Source organism: Botryllus schlosseri, chromosome 10 (genome assembly GCF_051294905.1).
Source record: "Botryllus schlosseri isolate E-star chromosome 10, Bs_hap1, whole genome shotgun sequence".
NCBI classification, from domain to species: Eukaryota; Metazoa; Chordata; class Ascidiacea; order Stolidobranchia; family Styelidae; genus Botryllus; species Botryllus schlosseri.
Genome location: NC_137245.1, coordinates 23,006,227 through 23,023,831, shown reverse-complemented (window position 1 = coordinate 23,023,831; position 17,605 = coordinate 23,006,227). Strand labels below are relative to the sequence as shown.

The following is a 17,605-nucleotide window of genomic DNA, read 5'->3' as shown; positions in this document are numbered from 1 at the left end:
ACGCCGACACAAGGGATTTTCAGCTTTGCCGGATCATACAGGAAGCCGTTATACAACGTGCTGGACTAGCCGCATAGGAATTTCCGCAAACGGGTCATGCATTATGTTTTAACTCCCAGTTTGGAACCGTTCCGCTTCCTGCTTCCGCGCGAAGAGAAATTCGTATAAGTACAGGGAGGTGGCATGCCAAATCCACACGAAGTTGCGACCTTGCCAGGGACTGAATTATTTTTTCAGCGAGTTGACTAGCTTCAAATATGGGGTATATCTCGCATTGGGTGCGGTCTTTGGTGATATACTACTTGGCGTTGCAATACCAGCGTAGGGAAATTTCCACAAAGCTCTCACCCGCGCCCGCAGCGCCTTACAGGTAATCATCGGTCTGCTTTTCGGGATATGCTACGTGTACATTACGCTGCGTTTAGCTATAGGGGTTCTTAACAGATGTCTCCATGCCAGTCTCAGGCGTTCCGCTGCTGCAGGCCAAGACACACACTCAACTTGTACATATGATTCGCAATGACACACCGTCTTGGGCATCATTGACTACAGGCACAGGCGCCTGGTGTTACCTCATATGCAGTGATGTACGCATGGGAGGTTGTGTTTCGAAATCGAAACCCCGTCTTCCTGAAATGCTGATTATACATCCAATATTTATCAGCTCATTTCCAATCGTAACTGCGGTGGCGCCAACGACTTTACGGGTATTGTGCAGCGTGCGGATATGATCTATATAAGCCGCAGACCTATTGTTAGGTCTGCTTATACGTATACTGTCTCTGACATCGTTCTGTCGTGTGTGGGTCGATATTCGAATCTTTACTATACCTACTTACAACAAATGTTTTCGAACGAATTCACTGACCTACTTCACCCACCTCACAGTCAAGGAATCCAAGCGGGCGAGACTCTGTACGTCACTGGCACCATTGGAACCTCGCCCGTGACTGGGAAGATGGTCTCAACAACCACAGTGGGTCAAGCAACTCGGGTATGAGACATTTATTGGTCGAAATTAGCTTTGGGTCACACATGAGGCAATCACTGCATCGATATAATCGATTGCGATTACTTCTGCAACGGGCGATCAAGCTCAAAGCAAAATCCCGAAGTAGTAGATAACGTTCACGATTATATTGAAAATTAATCATGATTATTCACGATTACATTTATTTTGCTTCCTTGAACACATTCGAGGAAAATCATGACAATCGAGAACAAAGTGCATCATGAGAACATAGCCACCTATATGTGATGAAACAGCGCGGTAACACGACACTAAAAGGAAAACCCGAAGTCCCGAAATTAAAAAACTACCATGGCAATGAACTGCCGTGAACTCAAACCACTGCGCGCTGGAACTTCGTCAACCTAAAGCGATATCGACTCCTGAAGCTGATTCAGACGGAAGATCGATAAAATCAATCAAACAAGCGCGGGTCTTGATTAGATATGGTAACAAACGATTACTAATCGTCCATGCGTCACAGGAAATGAATTGAGCCCGCCATTAAGAGTACACAAGAATTTCTCCGTCTGGCTAGTTACCGTTGATTCTGCTATATTCTGTCCGGTGGTACTCGGCCACGTTTGATCAGTCCTAGGCCTACCTGAAACGCAAACAAGAATGTATGAGGGCGTATATTACGTATAGTCCAATCGGAATTACCAACATGCCACCAGTCGACTGGACACCGGACCCCCGGCCAATGAAAAACTCTCCCTTGTGGAGGTAACGATTCTAAGTTAACCCGCTATTGTTATGGTATAATCTGATTTTTGCATTATAACATCCCTTGGAATAATGGTTTTGTACCTTATAGATTGCAAAGCACTTGCGACACTGATAACCCATATTCACCAGTTAACCATATTCTACGCTTTTTAGGCATTGAAAAACTCTCTGGCAATTGTGAGGGCCGCAGGAATGACATTTGACAACGGTAAGACTAATAATAATTGGATAGTGAGGTTTATGCGAGTGTGAGCTCTTGCTATTCGCCAATGCCATGCGAAATGCGAGACTTATTTGGCAGCCGAAATTGAGAATCAAATAACCCCCGCAAACTTTCATTTCAACTCAATCCTCTCGATTGAAACTATCTCTATACGTGAAAGTCGCTGAGTACGCCTATTGCCTGCCCTCTGACAGATATCCCTACCTTCTGGCTCGAGAGTATTGTCATTGCCATATTTGCTAGCAACTTGTAATATATGCCAATTCTCGCTACAGCTAAATCCGCTACAGCGAAATAACAGCATCTACCTCATGATGTCCAATCTGAATCCCTTTCTATAGACATTCTCATCGTCTACAACATTTTTCCGAACCAATTTAAATTCGGGATGTTCTTCACTTGTACTTTTATTGTTAATTCATGCGAGTCATTATTAGAGCTTATGTCTACCGACGCCTTGTATTTATGACCCATCTCATATTTTAGTGGTTAAAGTTACAATTTTCATCACCAACATAACGGATCTTCCGGAAGTGAACAAGGTGTACAAAAAATGTGAGTAGGCCTATAGAGTGGTGAAGTATTTAGCATTTAGTTATGACATTGAAATATCTCTGCCAATTTTATATAAAATGATTTCGTTTCGTAAATAGATTACTTCGCGAGTGGTTCGATCCTGAATTTTCCTGAATTCAGTTGTCTGCAATTAGATTTTACGCCAGGGGCGATTAGTGTTTCGTTATTCCTTTGCCATTTCTCCCACATTATTTTGTGTAATGGTAGCTCACTTATTGTTGTCAACATAATTTTGACCCCAATTCTTCTCCAAACTATCGGAAACGGTCGGTAACGAAATGTCTGTTCCGGACGCTGGCACTGGTAGCAAATATCGATAACGGTATGAATTTAAAACATCTGTCTATAGATTTCAAAAAGCCTTACCCTGCCAGATCTTCAGTGGAGGTAAGTAAAATACCATACGCTGCCAAAATCATGATAGAGATGATTGCAGTAAAGGGACCAACCCACCGTGGATCATCTCGGTACTACTAGGACGCACGGAAGCCGCCTATTACAGGGAGCTGTATAGACTATTATTATTATTCGATCTATGCAGACAATAAAATGTATCAAAATACGCTTCTGCTCTTCACAAATAAATGCTTGTCCTGATAATCACTCAGTATCGTGCTAATCGACTTTCAGGATATAAAATGAGTACTACAAAATTTACGACAGTGTGGCGCGGTCAAGTGCAAAGTTATTGAAGCGAGAATAAAGCACAAAAGTTTATTCGTGTCAGTCATACAGACTTTTCGTCCGAAAGTCTGTAACAGTCAGTCGACGACTTCAAACTGCAGCACATAGCTATATGAATTATCCGTGTCATCCTTTTGCGCAACCAAGCTGAGCACTTTTTCTCCCGGCCCCGGTACGTAATCCCACTCGTACGTGAAAGATATCGGATCAGTATGGTTCGGGTGCACAGCCTGGGACTGGTCAGTCAGTAGCACGACTTTCGGAAAAGGTTGAAGGTCTTGACTTTCACTGCGCCGAGCCAGCTTCACGCTGACTTTGTTGGCGGTGTTTCGTTTGAGGTTCTTGTTGCGGGGATAACGGAGTTGACACATATTTGTCATCCACAATGGGTAAGGCCGCGGCATGGAGGGACCGTTGGTCGCTGCATTAGCTTGAATTAACATGAAATAAAGCGGGTAATATTCCTCGGATTTAGTGCCGGAGGTGCCTAGCAGGGTGATGTTATAGTTACCGGGCGATGGTATCGATATCGCCACTGTGTATTCGTTTTCATTATTTTCCAAAGTGAATGCATTCTCATCTCCAAGTTGCTGACTAGTTCCTGACTGGTCGAGCAAAGACAGTAAAGGTCTGAGCTTGAGGCGCTGATTCAATGCAAATTTCGCTACGATGTAGTCTCCCGAAGTGAATAGTCTACAAGGCGACGGATCATATTCCTCATGTGAAAATGAAGGGTTAAATAAAGGCGATGTATTCGATACGCAACGAAGAGAGAGACCGTAGTCAGCGGCTGATTTATCAGGACCCCATCGTTTCACGGGCGACTGCGGTAACTTCGCTGAATCCGCTTTGCGACACGTAACAATAGCCTGTAAAGCCACGGGAATGTTGCTTGACTGATTTGCCAAGGCTACAAAGATTTTAGCCCCGACTTCGAGCATGGTACGAGTTTTCTTTGGCGGTCTAATCACCACTAAGGTTTTGTTACCAGTGTCTTGCACCAGCACGCTCCCGCTCAAGTCCACGTTGTCCGCACCTTCTAACTGCGCAATCGTGACGAGGGGATGGGCATGATCAAACGAGACGTAAGCGTCGTTTTCTCCATCCATCCACGCATTTCCTGTGTCAGCTGTATAATTTTGGATTTCTCTGATGGAGAGTGGTGGTGTGGACACTGGAGAAATATCTAATTGCCTGCACAGATCTTTACTTGCTCCCAAAACTCCGTTAGTAATGTCTGGATATTCGGGGAGCATTTCGGTCTGCGCTTGTGATGCGATCAGATAATTGCAAAAACCGTTGTAACTGTCATCGGACACGGTTTGAGCAAAGAGGTTGAGGCTATAGATACCTTTACCGGGAGTACGCATTCGAAACACCACCAGTATATCGTCGTTTGAAGTAGACGTTATAAAGCTCACGGCCCGATTGGAAATTGCTTCCTTTTCATCATTACGTTTACCATCGGCTTCGTACATTTGCTGCAAAAATTTCGGTGTTTTTTCCCCGATTATTTTCAGGACAAGAGTAGCTTCTCCGCCCCTGTCGCAAGAAATAATCGGTCCGGTGTGGCTGACTGCGAGAATACGAACATCTCCGTGCGAACCAGGCGGCCCCCAGGGCTGGTGCGCTTGCGGGAACGGTGCGATCAACTCGTCGGGTCTGATGTCGCTTGGATTTTTCACTTTCGGTTTTGTGGGTTTGAGCTTCGGGCAGTTGATTTGGAATATCGCGACATTGGTGAAATTTTTGTCCTCTGAAAACTTGTTGGAATGACCGAAGATTTTGAGAATGTAGTCGCCAACGGCGGGACAGAAAACACGGAAGACCTAGAAAATTAGCTGACCGGTAACGTGGTTCAATTTAGTTCATCAGCGTACAAGTCACATTGAGAACTTATAGTGAATAAGACCAGACTACAAGTCTAGAGAAGAAAGTTCAACACAGAAGAGTGGAGTGGACTGTTATTGTCACAGTTGAAAAAAATACCGCACTGGTACCTCATCAAAATGAGTGTGGAACATACAAATTACGAGATATTGTAATTACGAGGTGAGTCTAATATGACGAAACCTATACTGACGACGTATGTACCAAAATATATATACATTGAGCAAACTGTGGATTGAGAATTCAACTTTGAGGAACGTGGAAACAGCCACGTCAAGAACATGTACTATTGATGAGCATCGCATAGCCAACCTTTTCAGTCAAAGGGCCACATTATATTTAACAATCATTACGCGGGCCACTTGAATATTGATGACCTTTTAGTAGTCGTTCAATAAGAGCGAGTTGGATTTGGTAACGGTGAAAAGAAGTCTTATATCACAACGCATCGAAATCGATATCAATTATGTCACTAAAACCTAGTGTATATTAACGACATACCCGCGCGAAGCGCGATTTTATTTAAAGTTAATGAATGCACTCGGTCGATAATAATGGTACTTGCATATATTGCAGGTCGCCTCTGTATACCGATGGGCTCATTTTACAAGGACCAAGTTATTCGGGGCCTGGACATATCAATATCGAAGATTTCGGCCAACATGCGTCTATCAATTTGTGCCAAGGCTTCATCGCGGACGATCTTCCTGAGAATGTAGACGCGAAGTCGCACGTGGAACGACACGTTCTCTCATAGTTGCGAATATAGCTAGACTCAATTCTGTAAATTGGGCGTATTTTTAATTTTCAGGAGGGGGTACCAATATACTAAAATCAAGTAATCGAGTGACTATAAATAGCACGAAGCGCTAAGGCAAATATCAACTCAACTAAATCTGCGAATATAGCTGGACTCAATTCTGTGAATAGGGCGCATTTTTAATTTTCAGGATGGGGTACCAATATACTGAAATCAAGTATTCGAGTGACAATAAATAGCGCGAAGGGCTAAGGCAAATATCAACTCAACTAAATCTGCCACGAAGTATTCTACTTCGTGGTCATATAAGAAGATCTACGAAAAATGTGGCTGGCCCCTGGATACGCAAATGCGTCGGAACTATAATCACCAACATCCCTTATTTCGTGGTCAGGATAATAAAAATTTTGGCTAGCCTTGCAAGTTCTCAATGATATACCTGGGTAATTTAGTTTTTGATATTATGAATAATTTCGAGAATTACCTCGCGGGCCACTTAGATCCAATTGATGACATCGCAAAACAACCAATAAAAGTTAGCTCACCTCCAGGTCGCCATCTCTGTAATGGAACGTGTAGAGGTCTAGAGATTTGTCCCCGACCTTACGCTGTCTGTCTTTCGTTCTCAATTCACATTTCAACTCGCCGTCTTTTCTTGTGAAATCAGTCGTGTGGAACCGGAATTCTGCGGTGCCGTCTGATGACGTAGTCACGAGACCGGTCACCGGGGAGATTAGCGTCAGTTTCATTTTGTAATACAGCGGCCATAGTTTCACAGTGTCCTAAATGTGTAGGATTTTTTCAAGTAGATTCTAAAATCTAAATTGTGCGATTCTTGTAACGTGGTACAGGAGATTGCTATTGACAGATGTACTGATTGCATGCAGAGGGGCATGGATTTGGATTTGAAAAAGAGGATTCCAACATTTTGAACTTGGTCAGATGGAATTCTGATTGTTGAACGTTAAAATGGATTCGAATTCCAAATTTTTGTACATGCAATTTATAATAGAATTTCCATTCATTGGGGTTAATCCATGCGTTCGCCTTGGTTAGTCCGCTTACCCCGGATATACTGCACAGTGCGCACATTGAACCCCCGTTGCCTACGATAGAAAAATACAAATTTCCACCCACCAAATGAAGCAAATCCTCTGCCATTCGTTAGAATTAACCTTACGTTGTATATCTCATTAAAACATTCAATATAGCTGTAAAAAGAACGATTAATGAAACCTGAAATTGATCCAATGTTATTGGACGCTGAAGAAGCTGCCAAGAACTCTCGTACGGAAAATGAGTCATGATCAGTTGATCCGGATTGGTCAGAAAATAGTGCTCTTCGTATCGGTATATTGTGGTTTGTTGAACGACCAAGCTATCCTCGTCCTCTGCAATGAACAGAACATTAATAATTGTCTTAAATAAAGCGCGTCTCTATCCTCGGCAGCTTTGGGAGCATTGATCGTGCCTAAAACGAGCCCAGGAGCGAAGTAGCGGATTACCGACCTATAGGGATTATAATGGATAGGCTATGCAGTGCTTGCAATTGGGCTTCTCAGTCATAAACTCCGATGTAGAATTGGGGGCAATGATCCCCGGGTTTACTCACCTGACATGACAAGGGTAAATGACGCAATCAATTTTAGCCCTGATTGCATACGTGTCCTGTACCCTTGACAAAGCCTAATAATAATACTGCTATTACGGCTTATCAAACATACCTAAAATATGCCTTGCTCCCCAGTGAGTATCAATTAATCGCCACTGTCCGTTAATGAGCACAGCGTTCCAATTTCCCCTAAAAGGATCGTCTTCGTTCTTGAATTTGTATTCGGGAATGTACCCAACGCCCTTCACGTAACCTTGTATAACCTTCGCATGCAAACCCGCCGCACTAAAATAAAACACAACATCATTCAATAAAAAAAAAGTGTTTCGACATATGAAAGTGGATCGTGTAAAGTTAGGCCGCTATGGTTCTCAGGTTATACTTATTTTTTATACTTTGGATTTTGAAAAGTAAGACAGTAGCTTTGGAAAAGGTTTGCATCACATTTGTAGGCGAAATTGTCACAACACGTAATATCACTTCGCCTGGAAAGTTGCATGGGTCGGGAAGGACAGGTAGAGTGACTACAATTCGCCGATGCCACTTCATGACCTAAATCGCATATACGATCCATGAGCAAAATAGTATTATAATGTAGTTAACTACCTGCACAAGCGCGAAAACAGTTCTGAATACGATTTCCCGTGAAATTTGATGGCATGTAGAAAACCCATCGGAGTATCTTCGTCGAGATTACTCGGGAAGTTGATGGTGTTGAGATCTTGTTTTGTTATCCAGTGAAACAATATTCGGACCTTGAAGAGAAAAAATGTTCGAGATGTCTTGCTGTAATTGGATATTCAAGCCAGCAACTTCCATTGAAAATTACATTACGGGTTTGTCTTATGAACCGCGAGGCAATACCTTCTCTAGATCGGACAATTGGTTTATTAACAGCTCTTCCATTAGTAAAGCAAAAGTCGTGCGTGGAGAGGAAATCTGTTCCATGTTCACCGCGAAGTCCTCCAAGTCTTTGAATAGCTCGATATTGTTTTCGTTGCTGCAACATTAATCGAGTCAGCATCGAGCACAACCATCACTTTGAAAATGTAATAGCTAACCACACATTTGTTTTCATAAAATCACCCGAACTCAAATTTAATTTCTATTAATTGAAACCTAGTACGTATTGCTATGGAGTCATAAGCACTGTAAACACATGGTTGGAAGATGGGCGTATTCACCACATTTCCACCATAGCATATAGCGCGCAAACCAAGCGATCAGCACTTTCTGGTGCCAAATTTTGCTTTCACACCAGGGTTGTAACCAAGTCACAAGGCTCCGAGTCACAACTCACAAGTCAATCTCACTTTTACAGTTTTGACTCGAGTCAAGTCGAGTCATTTTCAATTCGCCCCGAGTCAAGTCCGAGTCCAAGTCATCGAGCAGAGGTTCGAGTCCGAGTCATGGGATAATGACTCGAGTCCGAGTCCAAGTCATTGTGTTGACCACTCAGTTTCCAGTTAAAGTCTTGTTAAACCCACTGTTATAACCCTATTCGGTGATATCGAATGGTTCGCATTTATAATATACTAATTTTCCTCACTTTTAATAGTTTCTGGTCGCATTTTCAAGTACCAGTACCAATAGACGAAGCCCCAATAGGGTGGTTGCTACACTATTCTTCGAAATTACAATGAAATGTCGATCTTGGCCGTCTGAGTCCCGAGTCATATGACTTGGTTCGAGTCATGCGCAATGACTCGAGTCCAAGTCGAGTCAATACACATATTGACTCGAGTCGAGTCGAGTCATTTCCGTATTTTGAGAAAATGACTCGAGTCAAGTCGAGTCAACAGAAAATCGTGACTCGAGTCTGACTCGAGTCGAGTCATGACTCGAGTCATTACAACCCTGTTTCACACCCATTCCAATGACTGAAAACGAAATCCAAATGAGATATATCCTAGGAGTATAGTGGGTTCTAGGTATACTGTACCACCTGTTTTGCCTTCTTGGGATAATAAACGTCAACAGAGGCAGTCACCAAGTGGATACATCTTATAAGAATTGGTGTATTCGACATATTTTCACCCAGTGGACGGATATGAAAGGAAAACTTGGCACCAGAAGGTACCAACTACATGATTTGCACCTTACGCAATGGTGGAAATCGGCTTATGTTTACAGTATAGGTAGAGTCATACGCATTCGGTTTGTATACCGATAAATAGCTTCCTTCCGCGTCTCTGGGGCAGCTGGAAGAGGTGCTGGTTCTGCCATGACCGCCGTATGTTTGTCCTGGCTCGCACTGACGTCGCCAACTGGTCGGGTATCATCTGCCAACGCAATGGAGTCTTGTGCATTGACGAACTGACGTTCACCGACAACAACAGCAGCTACATCAGTAGTAACCTGAGTCGTCAAAAATTGAAAGATGTGATTAGCAATTAAGTCTTTCTACTTTTCGTTGTATACTCAAGTAGGTTTTGTATAGTTGCAGTACTGAATCAAGCGGTTAATACTATAGCGTACTTCTCAACCTGGGCTCCCACGCTTTCACATCCAAAAAAGACGACACTTTTCTCATCTTTCAATAACAGGCTTTTTCTTAGCCAACCTTCCCGGCAGTTCCAGGAAAAACAACCGTATTCACGTGTAGTTTGTGTCGGATTGATCCTTTTTAGTCTACGCTGTCTAATCGCCAAAAACTCATAGCAAAAACTGGGACGGCATGCGAAAAAATAGGACATTTGGGCGTCCTCGGAGAACATTTTACTTTTATTGAAAAAGAGAACAAATGCTACTAAAAGGGGACATATGGTATCCCTAACTTAACAGTTTTCATTTTTTTCGACAAAACTATACCTACAATACTTTGTGTTTACTTACTTGGAAATTACTACTTCTGCCTGTGCTTGAGTCGAAATTTACGACGTTAGTCCTACTTCTACGTGCGCACTAAAGATGCCAACTTTGACCGCCTCAGAGAGGACTGAGAGGTAGTTTTACTTCGGTATTCATTTAAGTAGACGATATGCGTGGTTGGTAATTGTAAGAATTGATATAAGTGACTTATACCAACTTACATCAATCTTATCAGGTTCTTGCGCGCTTTCTCTGTTTGGTCTTTCGCCGATGATTCCATCTTCGTTGGCCGCACCTATTCCTACAGCGGGATTCGCCGCTGTGGTGTTCATTCCTTGCTCTAGCGCGCGCTTCTTCTTTTCTCTCCTTTTCGCCAACTTTTCTTGCAATGTGGCATTTTGCCTCATCTTATCGGCTTTCATTAGATGGTCTTGTCTGAAAAGAAGTTCGCCAACGGATGCACGTTATTCAAGCGTCCCCGTGGACAGTACATCCTGGACTTACATTTCTTTGTCTTTCTTGTATTTCTCTAATAACATCTCTGCCGCATCCGCGCTATCTTGTCCGCTATCGTTTTGATCTAGTTATAAATAAGCACCACGATAGGCCTGATGTTACACATGATGATTATATCAATGTACAACAGGCTTCGGCAACTTTTTGCAGATTTCCATATTTAAGTAGATAGTCAGGATGCCAGGCTCAGGAAGTTAGTTACTAATGGATAGCGTTGATAAATCAATGAGTGGAAAATATGTAATATATATCCACGGTACCTAATGCCGAAGAAACAGGAAAAACCGCAGACTTGGTTGCGAGTCTAACGTCCGCAGCGTCATCCTGTGGCGAGCCATTGGTATTTTCAGATTCGGTATTATAGCCTTGACTGACATAACGCCCGGAGTTCGTTCGGTCCAATAGGGCGCCAGCACCATCGCTCTCACTGTGAGATTCAGCATGAGGAGTGAGGTTGTGGGGATGTTGTGAAGATGAAACGCATTCGACCAAAGAAGACGAATTCTAAAGATAGCAAAAATAATGTTCATGATAGATAGATAGATAGATAGATAGATCAGACAGACAGACGGACAGACGGACAGACGGACGGACGGACGGACGGACGGACGGACGGACGGACGGACGGACGGACGGACGGACGGACGGACGGACGGACGGACGGACGGACGGACGGACGGACGGACGGACGGACGGACGGACGGACGGACGGACGGACGGACGGACGGACGGACGGACGGACGGACGGACGGACGGACGGACGGACAGACAGACAGACAGACAGACAGACAGACAGACAGACAGACAGACAGATAGATAGATAGACAGATAGATAGATAGATAGATAGATAGATAGATAGATAGATAGATAGATAGATAGATAGATAGATAGATAGATAGATAGATAGACAGATAGATAGATAGATAGATAGATAGATAGATGGATAGATAGATAGATAGAGAATCTCTATACGCCAACCATATAAATCGATGATTTAAAAAAAACGTTATAAAATGTTATAAAAAAGCAGTGAAAAGGGCACCCAGGTTTAAAGGCTGCGATAGTGGATAGTCAATAATTGTTGGATAGCAGAAGAATAAAAAACACAAATAAATAACAACAATATTCCGTCGCTCTGTCTTTTCGACAATATTTACACAATTACGAGATAATTATACACCTTCTGAATTTTTTTCATTGAAATGGCATTAGTTTAAAACAGTTTTTAAATGTGTTTTTAAAACACCTCTTGTTTTGAATGCAACTCTATCGACTGACCGCGAGACATGTATATGTGAATTGCGTTTCATGATACTTCATACCAATTAATTCGACGAAATACGCTAGCCACCTGATTTTCACTGCCATCACTTTGAATGACACGTGTCGTTTGCGTTTCAGTAACGACATCCTTCGGAATGAGGGGTTCGGTAGTAAATTGTCCTAAATTCTGTGTTACGGTGCTGTCGAAGTTTACCTGGGTAAGAGATTCAAGTATCGAGTACAGATTCACTGTTAATAATCCGCAACCTCACCTGCATAGCATGCTGGTCTATTTTTTGTAATACATTTTGTTTTCCTTCCAACAACTCTTCTCTGGTTGACGTTGGTGGTTTAGGGTGGGGAAGGCCATCAGAATATCGATTATTGTTAGCTGCAGCATTAGTCGCGTATCCTGCCTGGAAGAAAGAAAACAAGACAGTATTAATACATATTTAATTTGCAGAAGAATTGCCAGTAAAATCTAGAGGCTAGTGCTTCTTGTGATCCATCAGGCAGATGGAAAAGTGTAGAGATGTATAGACGTACCACGTTGGAGAAAGAGAAATCCCGGGAAGATATATTGATGCTCCTAACGTAGAACTAATTGCACAATTTGCGACTTGAGTATGATTAATATATAAATGCTTCAATGACCATAAAATTAACCCATTTGACAAAAAGTTAGTCGCAATTGGAACTTGGAATGGAGTGGGAAAAAAAACCACTTCAGTAATAATACCAATTGTACCTAAACATAACCTATACTTGAGTAATTCAATAAAGTATCAGTATTAGAGACCTATATACTATCATTGATTATTCCAATGTTGAGTCCATGGCTACTCAGATAAGCATGCCAATAGATTTAAAAGGTTTATCCAGATCGTAATAGGAAACCGAGTTGCATGAGAATCCCATCGAAACCAGGTTTGGAATTATTTGTGAGCCGCATGCTATAATGTTCGAGCGAATATGAGTCAATACCTAATTACAGGCCTGGATGTGAAGGTCAGATAGAATGCAGTGCCTTTAAATGAAAATGGCGGAATTCAGTAGAATAGCGAGTTTCGTCCATAGTATAGGTATAGAGTCTTGCTTATCCGTAATAGTGACTCACGCTGACTCCATTTGAATGAAACACATATGGTCCAGTCCTTGAGTTATCACTTCCAACATCGACATTGCGGTTAGTTGTACTAGTTTCAGTCGCGATCTGACCCTGGTGGGATGAGTAGCTTCCGACCTGAACACAGAAAGAATCAATACTAATGCATTTCAGGAGTCTCGCCCAAGTCGGGGGTCGACAACAAATCTAAGTAGTGATATGATAGAATTGGGTGATTGGTTGGTCGGTCGGTCGAAACTACTCTGACTAATATGCTGGTCAACTGGTGAAATCCAAGTCTTGTTCTATTAGGGCTGTGTCGGAGTCGGTGGAGTCGGAGTCTGGGTAGTTTTCGCTTGATGGAGTCGGAGTCGGAGTCGTGAAAACTATAATAGCTGGAGTCGGAGTCGGAGTCGTGGGGAAAATACTCACTGGAGTCGGAGTCGGAGTTTGTGAGAATGACCCTGACTTCGACTCCGACTCCGACTCCAACTTCTCTATCATGAAAACATTTGCTTTCAAAGAATTTTCAATCGAATTTTTATTTACCACCAATCACTGTTATTAATAACCATACAGATCAGGTGCGGCCAGCCCGTGGCACGCAGGCCAAATTTGGCACACGAGAAGGTTAGGTGTGGCCTCCGAGGTAATTCTCGAAATTATTTATGACATCAGATAAAATTGCAAGGCCAACCAAAATTTGATTAGCATGACCGCGAAATTTGATGATGACTAAAACAACAGTTCTGACACATTGACGTATCCAGGGGCAAGCCACATTCATCCCAGATCTTCGTATATGACCATAAAGTAGAATAATATTTCATAGCAGATTTATTGAACTTGAATTTTTTCTCGGTACTTCGCATGATTCGTTGTCAATAGATTTCTTGCATTCAGTATTTGAGCTCCCTTCTGAAAATTATATATATATGGTTCGTATCGTTCGCAATGGTTCATAAATCTCATGTGTCCCTTAGGCCGAAAAAGTTGCCCATCCCTGATATAGATAAAATTAGAAATTACTTGCAAATTACAACTAAGTTGCAGAGGGGAAGAAAATCGCAATATGCGTTTTCATGATGCAGTCAAAATTGATGCAATTTTTGGAATTATACCATGATACTGTGACAGAGCAAACGCATCGGCTGGTTTTATAAAATTGTAAAAATGATGTTAATATGACCAAACGATGCTTCCCACTTGACAAAATTAAAAATATTTGTAGTGTAGCTTAGCTGTTTGGGTCGAACAAATGATTAAGAAAGACTGCAAGTCCCAATCTTTGAATACTTGATTAAGTACATGTAGACTAGACATAGGCTATGGTCTTTGACTACTTAATAGGGATGGTGTGAACGTGAGGTTCACGTTCGCGTTCTGTGTGTGAACCTCGGAAATTTAGAGGTTCGCGTTCACAACAGAACCTTGGTAGGTTCTGCACTGTGAACCTTTTGGTAAATTGTAATTTTCACTCCATTATAAGATCTTTGGCTAAAATTTATTGCATTTCAACTGCGGGCCACTCCATGCATGGTGCTGACAGCATAAAAAATCAACACTAAACGAGCATGCACCATGCACCATGCACCTCTACAACCTTAAAAGTTTTACTTGCTTTGTTGCAAAAATTTTCTCGGAATATCCAGCTTTCCGTTTGTGAATATTTAGTGACTCTCTGCTGTGAGCCTGACCCGCAATCGATATACGTAGTCAGCGAATGATGCTTAGTCAACCAATCAATGACATTGATATCATCTTTTGATGTAAAAAATCGAACGGTCGTACTGGGTCAATCTTGACTTCATATCTTTACTGTATCATTAAAACCAAATCCGTGCGATTAAGGTGCGTGCTACTGCTGCATAACTTGTTGTTTGCGGTATCGGTAGCGAGTATAGAAACCCGTTGTACAATCTGCTCAATATCAATGTAGCAATACTTAGACTCCGAACACATTGTCCGGTCTGGCTAAGACCGTTAAGGCGTAAGCTTATATTCCTTGGTAAGTCCTCGTCGAAATTGTTGGCAAAGCGACGGAATGTACTGATTTTATGCAATTATTATATCCGTTGATTACCGCGGTTGATACATTTAGCGACGTTTAAAACGCCGATATGTACTTCAGCATTGTGACATTATGTGGGCCGAATCTTCGCTAGGTATCGTGTACATTAATATAGGGCATATTAGGCTATCACTTCATTGAAAGAAAGGGTTGGAATTAGCAATATGACGTCACGTGACGTCACGAGGTTCACGTTCGTGTTCACACAGAACCTTTCAAAAAGGTTCGCGTTCACACGAACCTGAACCTTTCAGAGGTTCACCCCATCCCTACTACTTAACTAAATTCCATTTATGACCAATGTCAATTAGTAGTAAGAGTGTGTCTGCTTGTAATCAGTATAGTGTGTAATGACAAAATTAGTAAGTTCAATCTCTTTATTAGTTGCTGACTCATACACAAGAGCTACACTTGGATTTTTATCTACATTTTTATTGTACAGGATTTGATATTTGCCATATTTGAATGATTCATACATTTCACGATATTAGAGAGTCCATGTTATAAAAACTTGAAAAAGGAAGGATATTTAGCAAATCTTTCTTTCATGTTAATTGCATAGTGGAAATTAGAGCTGTGTCACAATGAAACAATTTAGCATGCCGCCGTTAATCATATATTTGCATATGTTTAATGGTTGTATGATAGTCATTCAACCGACAATGTGGCATAAAATTATCGAAGTAAATTGGTAATATCGCTGGAGTCGGAGTCGGTACGTTTAAAGACCCAGGAGTCGGAGTCGGTACGTTTATAGACTCAGGAGTCGGAGTCAGAGTCGGTATATTGAAAATGTGTGGAGTCGGAGTCGGAGCCGGAGTCGGTGGTAAAATTTACCGACTCCACAGCCCTGAAAGTTCTATACACGTTCACGTGGGAACTATAAAGTTTGCATTTCACTAATTACTGAAACTTATTAAATATGGGTACTCACCGGCACATGATGATACAGGGGTCCTTTACTTGCGACAGGGTCACTTTTACTACCACCGCAGCCCATTTTATGCCTCGTAGTCCAACCAGCGGCTAGTTACGTCGACATCGCTACTTCTGTTTCGGTTTGGTATCGCAATACTCTAAAAAGTTCGACGAAACCGTATCGAAAAGGGGATTGCTATGAACTAAGTTATCGATAAACTCTGAATAACGCAAAGCCCAGACACATGCTCCTATACATCATTTCCTAATCTATTCCTATGCTGGCAATACCCATATGATCTTACTCTCATATCATTTACCAATATTATATAAACAATACCCATTCATTACGAATTTCAAAAGATACATAGAAGGCTACATCACCATGAATTGTCTGGCGTCCAACAAAAGCTTTTACAACGCTTACACCCCTTACAGTCTCGTGAATGCTGCCTTCTGACTATGAAACCTGTCCGACGAAATTGATTTGTACTGTTGTTAGGTATTGGAATAACACGAGTGACATAGCCATAGCGGATACAATGCTGCGCTTTCTCGTCACATATTCTATGGTTCCGATTTTCATTCAAATCTGGCCACAAAGAAAAGAGGGCTTTGTATATTTTGCAACGGTAGGCATTATTTGCCAATACCCATCTATACAATTATCGACGATCATGGATACATCCGCCATGTTAGTATTCAGGTTCGATATTATCAAGTCTGAGTACTCGCACGAAATGTATACAGGGCAGGGCGATCTCAGATCCGAGACAAACTGGTAATAATTCTATAATTAAGACCGCAATGACGAATAGGTCTACCCTCAAGAGATCGTATTCTCAAACACTACTTGAAGTTGACAGCCCTCCCTTCATACCCTACCCACTCTCGGTATAAAATTTTAATATCTGTATTCGTTGCTGACGATTAGCCTATCCTTGACCAGCGTCAGCCGAGGATATTCCGATTCATTGCATATGTTATTCTGTTGCAATTGAGATACATAATAGGACATAACGTTATACGTTGTAGTGTTATATGGAAAGAACTGGTCTTCATTTCATTTTTCATTTTATGTATTCATCACCAGGCAAATTTGGTTTTATATTTAGAGCAAGCCATCGCAAGCCTCAACGGCCAATGCTTTACGAGGAGGATGAAAATGGCTTGAAGGCTTATGCAGCTTGAATGCCTCCATCTTATTACGATTTAGGTGCGGCGTTCCTTAAAACAGACACAGTACTGCTGTGAATTGACAACATAAACAGAATGTGACGACAGATGAACCGTATGCAAATAATATTATAGTTCCCCGTAAACTATAGATGTGACCCTATAAAATCCTCTATAACCAAAGGGAACGTTGAATTAGGCTACTCCGGACGTATTAACTTTATCACATCAGAAACCCCAATTCCGTTCAGCAAGTCCCAT

The 17,605-nt window shown here is 41.9% G+C and overlaps 2 protein-coding genes across 4 annotated transcripts; one reads left to right on the top strand and one right to left on the bottom strand.

The window, feature by feature from the left end:
• Nucleotides 1-206: 206 nt before the first annotated feature.
• LOC145449061 (2-iminobutanoate/2-iminopropanoate deaminase-like) lies at nt 207-3,140 on the top strand. Its single transcript, XM_080327528.1, has 5 exons — nt 207-370; nt 889-994; nt 1,892-1,946; nt 2,448-2,516; nt 2,887-3,140. Exons 1-5 carry the CDS (start codon nt 258-260, stop codon nt 3,012-3,014), a joined length of 471 nt encoding a protein of 156 aa, XP_080183654.1. The 5' UTR covers nt 207-257; the 3' UTR covers nt 3,015-3,140.
• Nucleotides 3,034-16,877, bottom strand: LOC145449059 (uncharacterized). 3 transcript variants are annotated; one of them, XM_080327524.1, is made up of 14 exons: nt 16,185-16,877; nt 13,198-13,317; nt 12,347-12,490; nt 12,163-12,288; nt 11,071-11,314; nt 10,799-10,874; nt 10,516-10,729; nt 9,651-9,841; nt 8,348-8,483; nt 8,090-8,238; nt 7,596-7,768; nt 7,108-7,262; nt 6,417-6,653; nt 3,034-5,050 (listed from the first exon to the last, which is right to left on the bottom strand). In XM_080327524.1, exons 1-14 carry the CDS (start codon nt 16,248-16,250, stop codon nt 3,299-3,301), a joined length of 3,783 nt encoding a protein of 1,260 aa, XP_080183650.1. In that variant the 5' UTR covers nt 16,251-16,877; the 3' UTR covers nt 3,034-3,298. The 3 variants fall into 3 exon arrangements, with proteins under 3 accessions (XP_080183650.1, XP_080183649.1, XP_080183651.1); XM_080327523.1 differs by having other exon boundaries at nt 13,192-13,317; nt 16,185-16,871; XM_080327525.1 differs by lacking the exons at nt 12,163-12,288; nt 12,347-12,490 and having other exon boundaries at nt 13,192-13,317; nt 16,185-16,876.
• Between the last annotated feature and the right edge of the window lie 728 nt (nt 16,878-17,605).

What these genes read in the sequence shown, in the direction of transcription:
- LOC145449059 (XM_080327523.1), bottom strand. Translation starts at nt 16,250, where the DNA reads ATGGGCTGCGGTGGTAGTAAAAGTGACCCTGTCGCAAGTAAAGGACCC. An exon ending in CGGAAGGAAGCTATTTATCG is followed by an intron (nt 8,484 to 9,650) that starts GTATACAAACCG and finishes TTAATGTTGCAG; the next exon opens with CAACGAAAACAATATCGAGC. An exon ending in CTGTTTTCGCGCTTGTGCAG is followed by an intron (nt 7,769 to 8,089) that starts GTAGTTAACTAC and finishes GTTTTATTTTAG; the next exon opens with TGCGGCGGGTTTGCATGCGA.
- LOC145449061 (XM_080327528.1), top strand. Translation starts at nt 258, where the DNA reads ATGGGGTATATCTCGCATTGGGTGCGGTCTTTGGTGATATACTACTTG. An exon ending in CAGTGGGTCAAGCAACTCGG is followed by an intron (nt 995 to 1,891) that starts GTATGAGACATT and finishes TACGCTTTTTAG; the next exon opens with GCATTGAAAAACTCTCTGGC. An exon ending in AGGAATGACATTTGACAACG is followed by an intron (nt 1,947 to 2,447) that starts GTAAGACTAATA and finishes CTCATATTTTAG; the next exon opens with TGGTTAAAGTTACAATTTTC.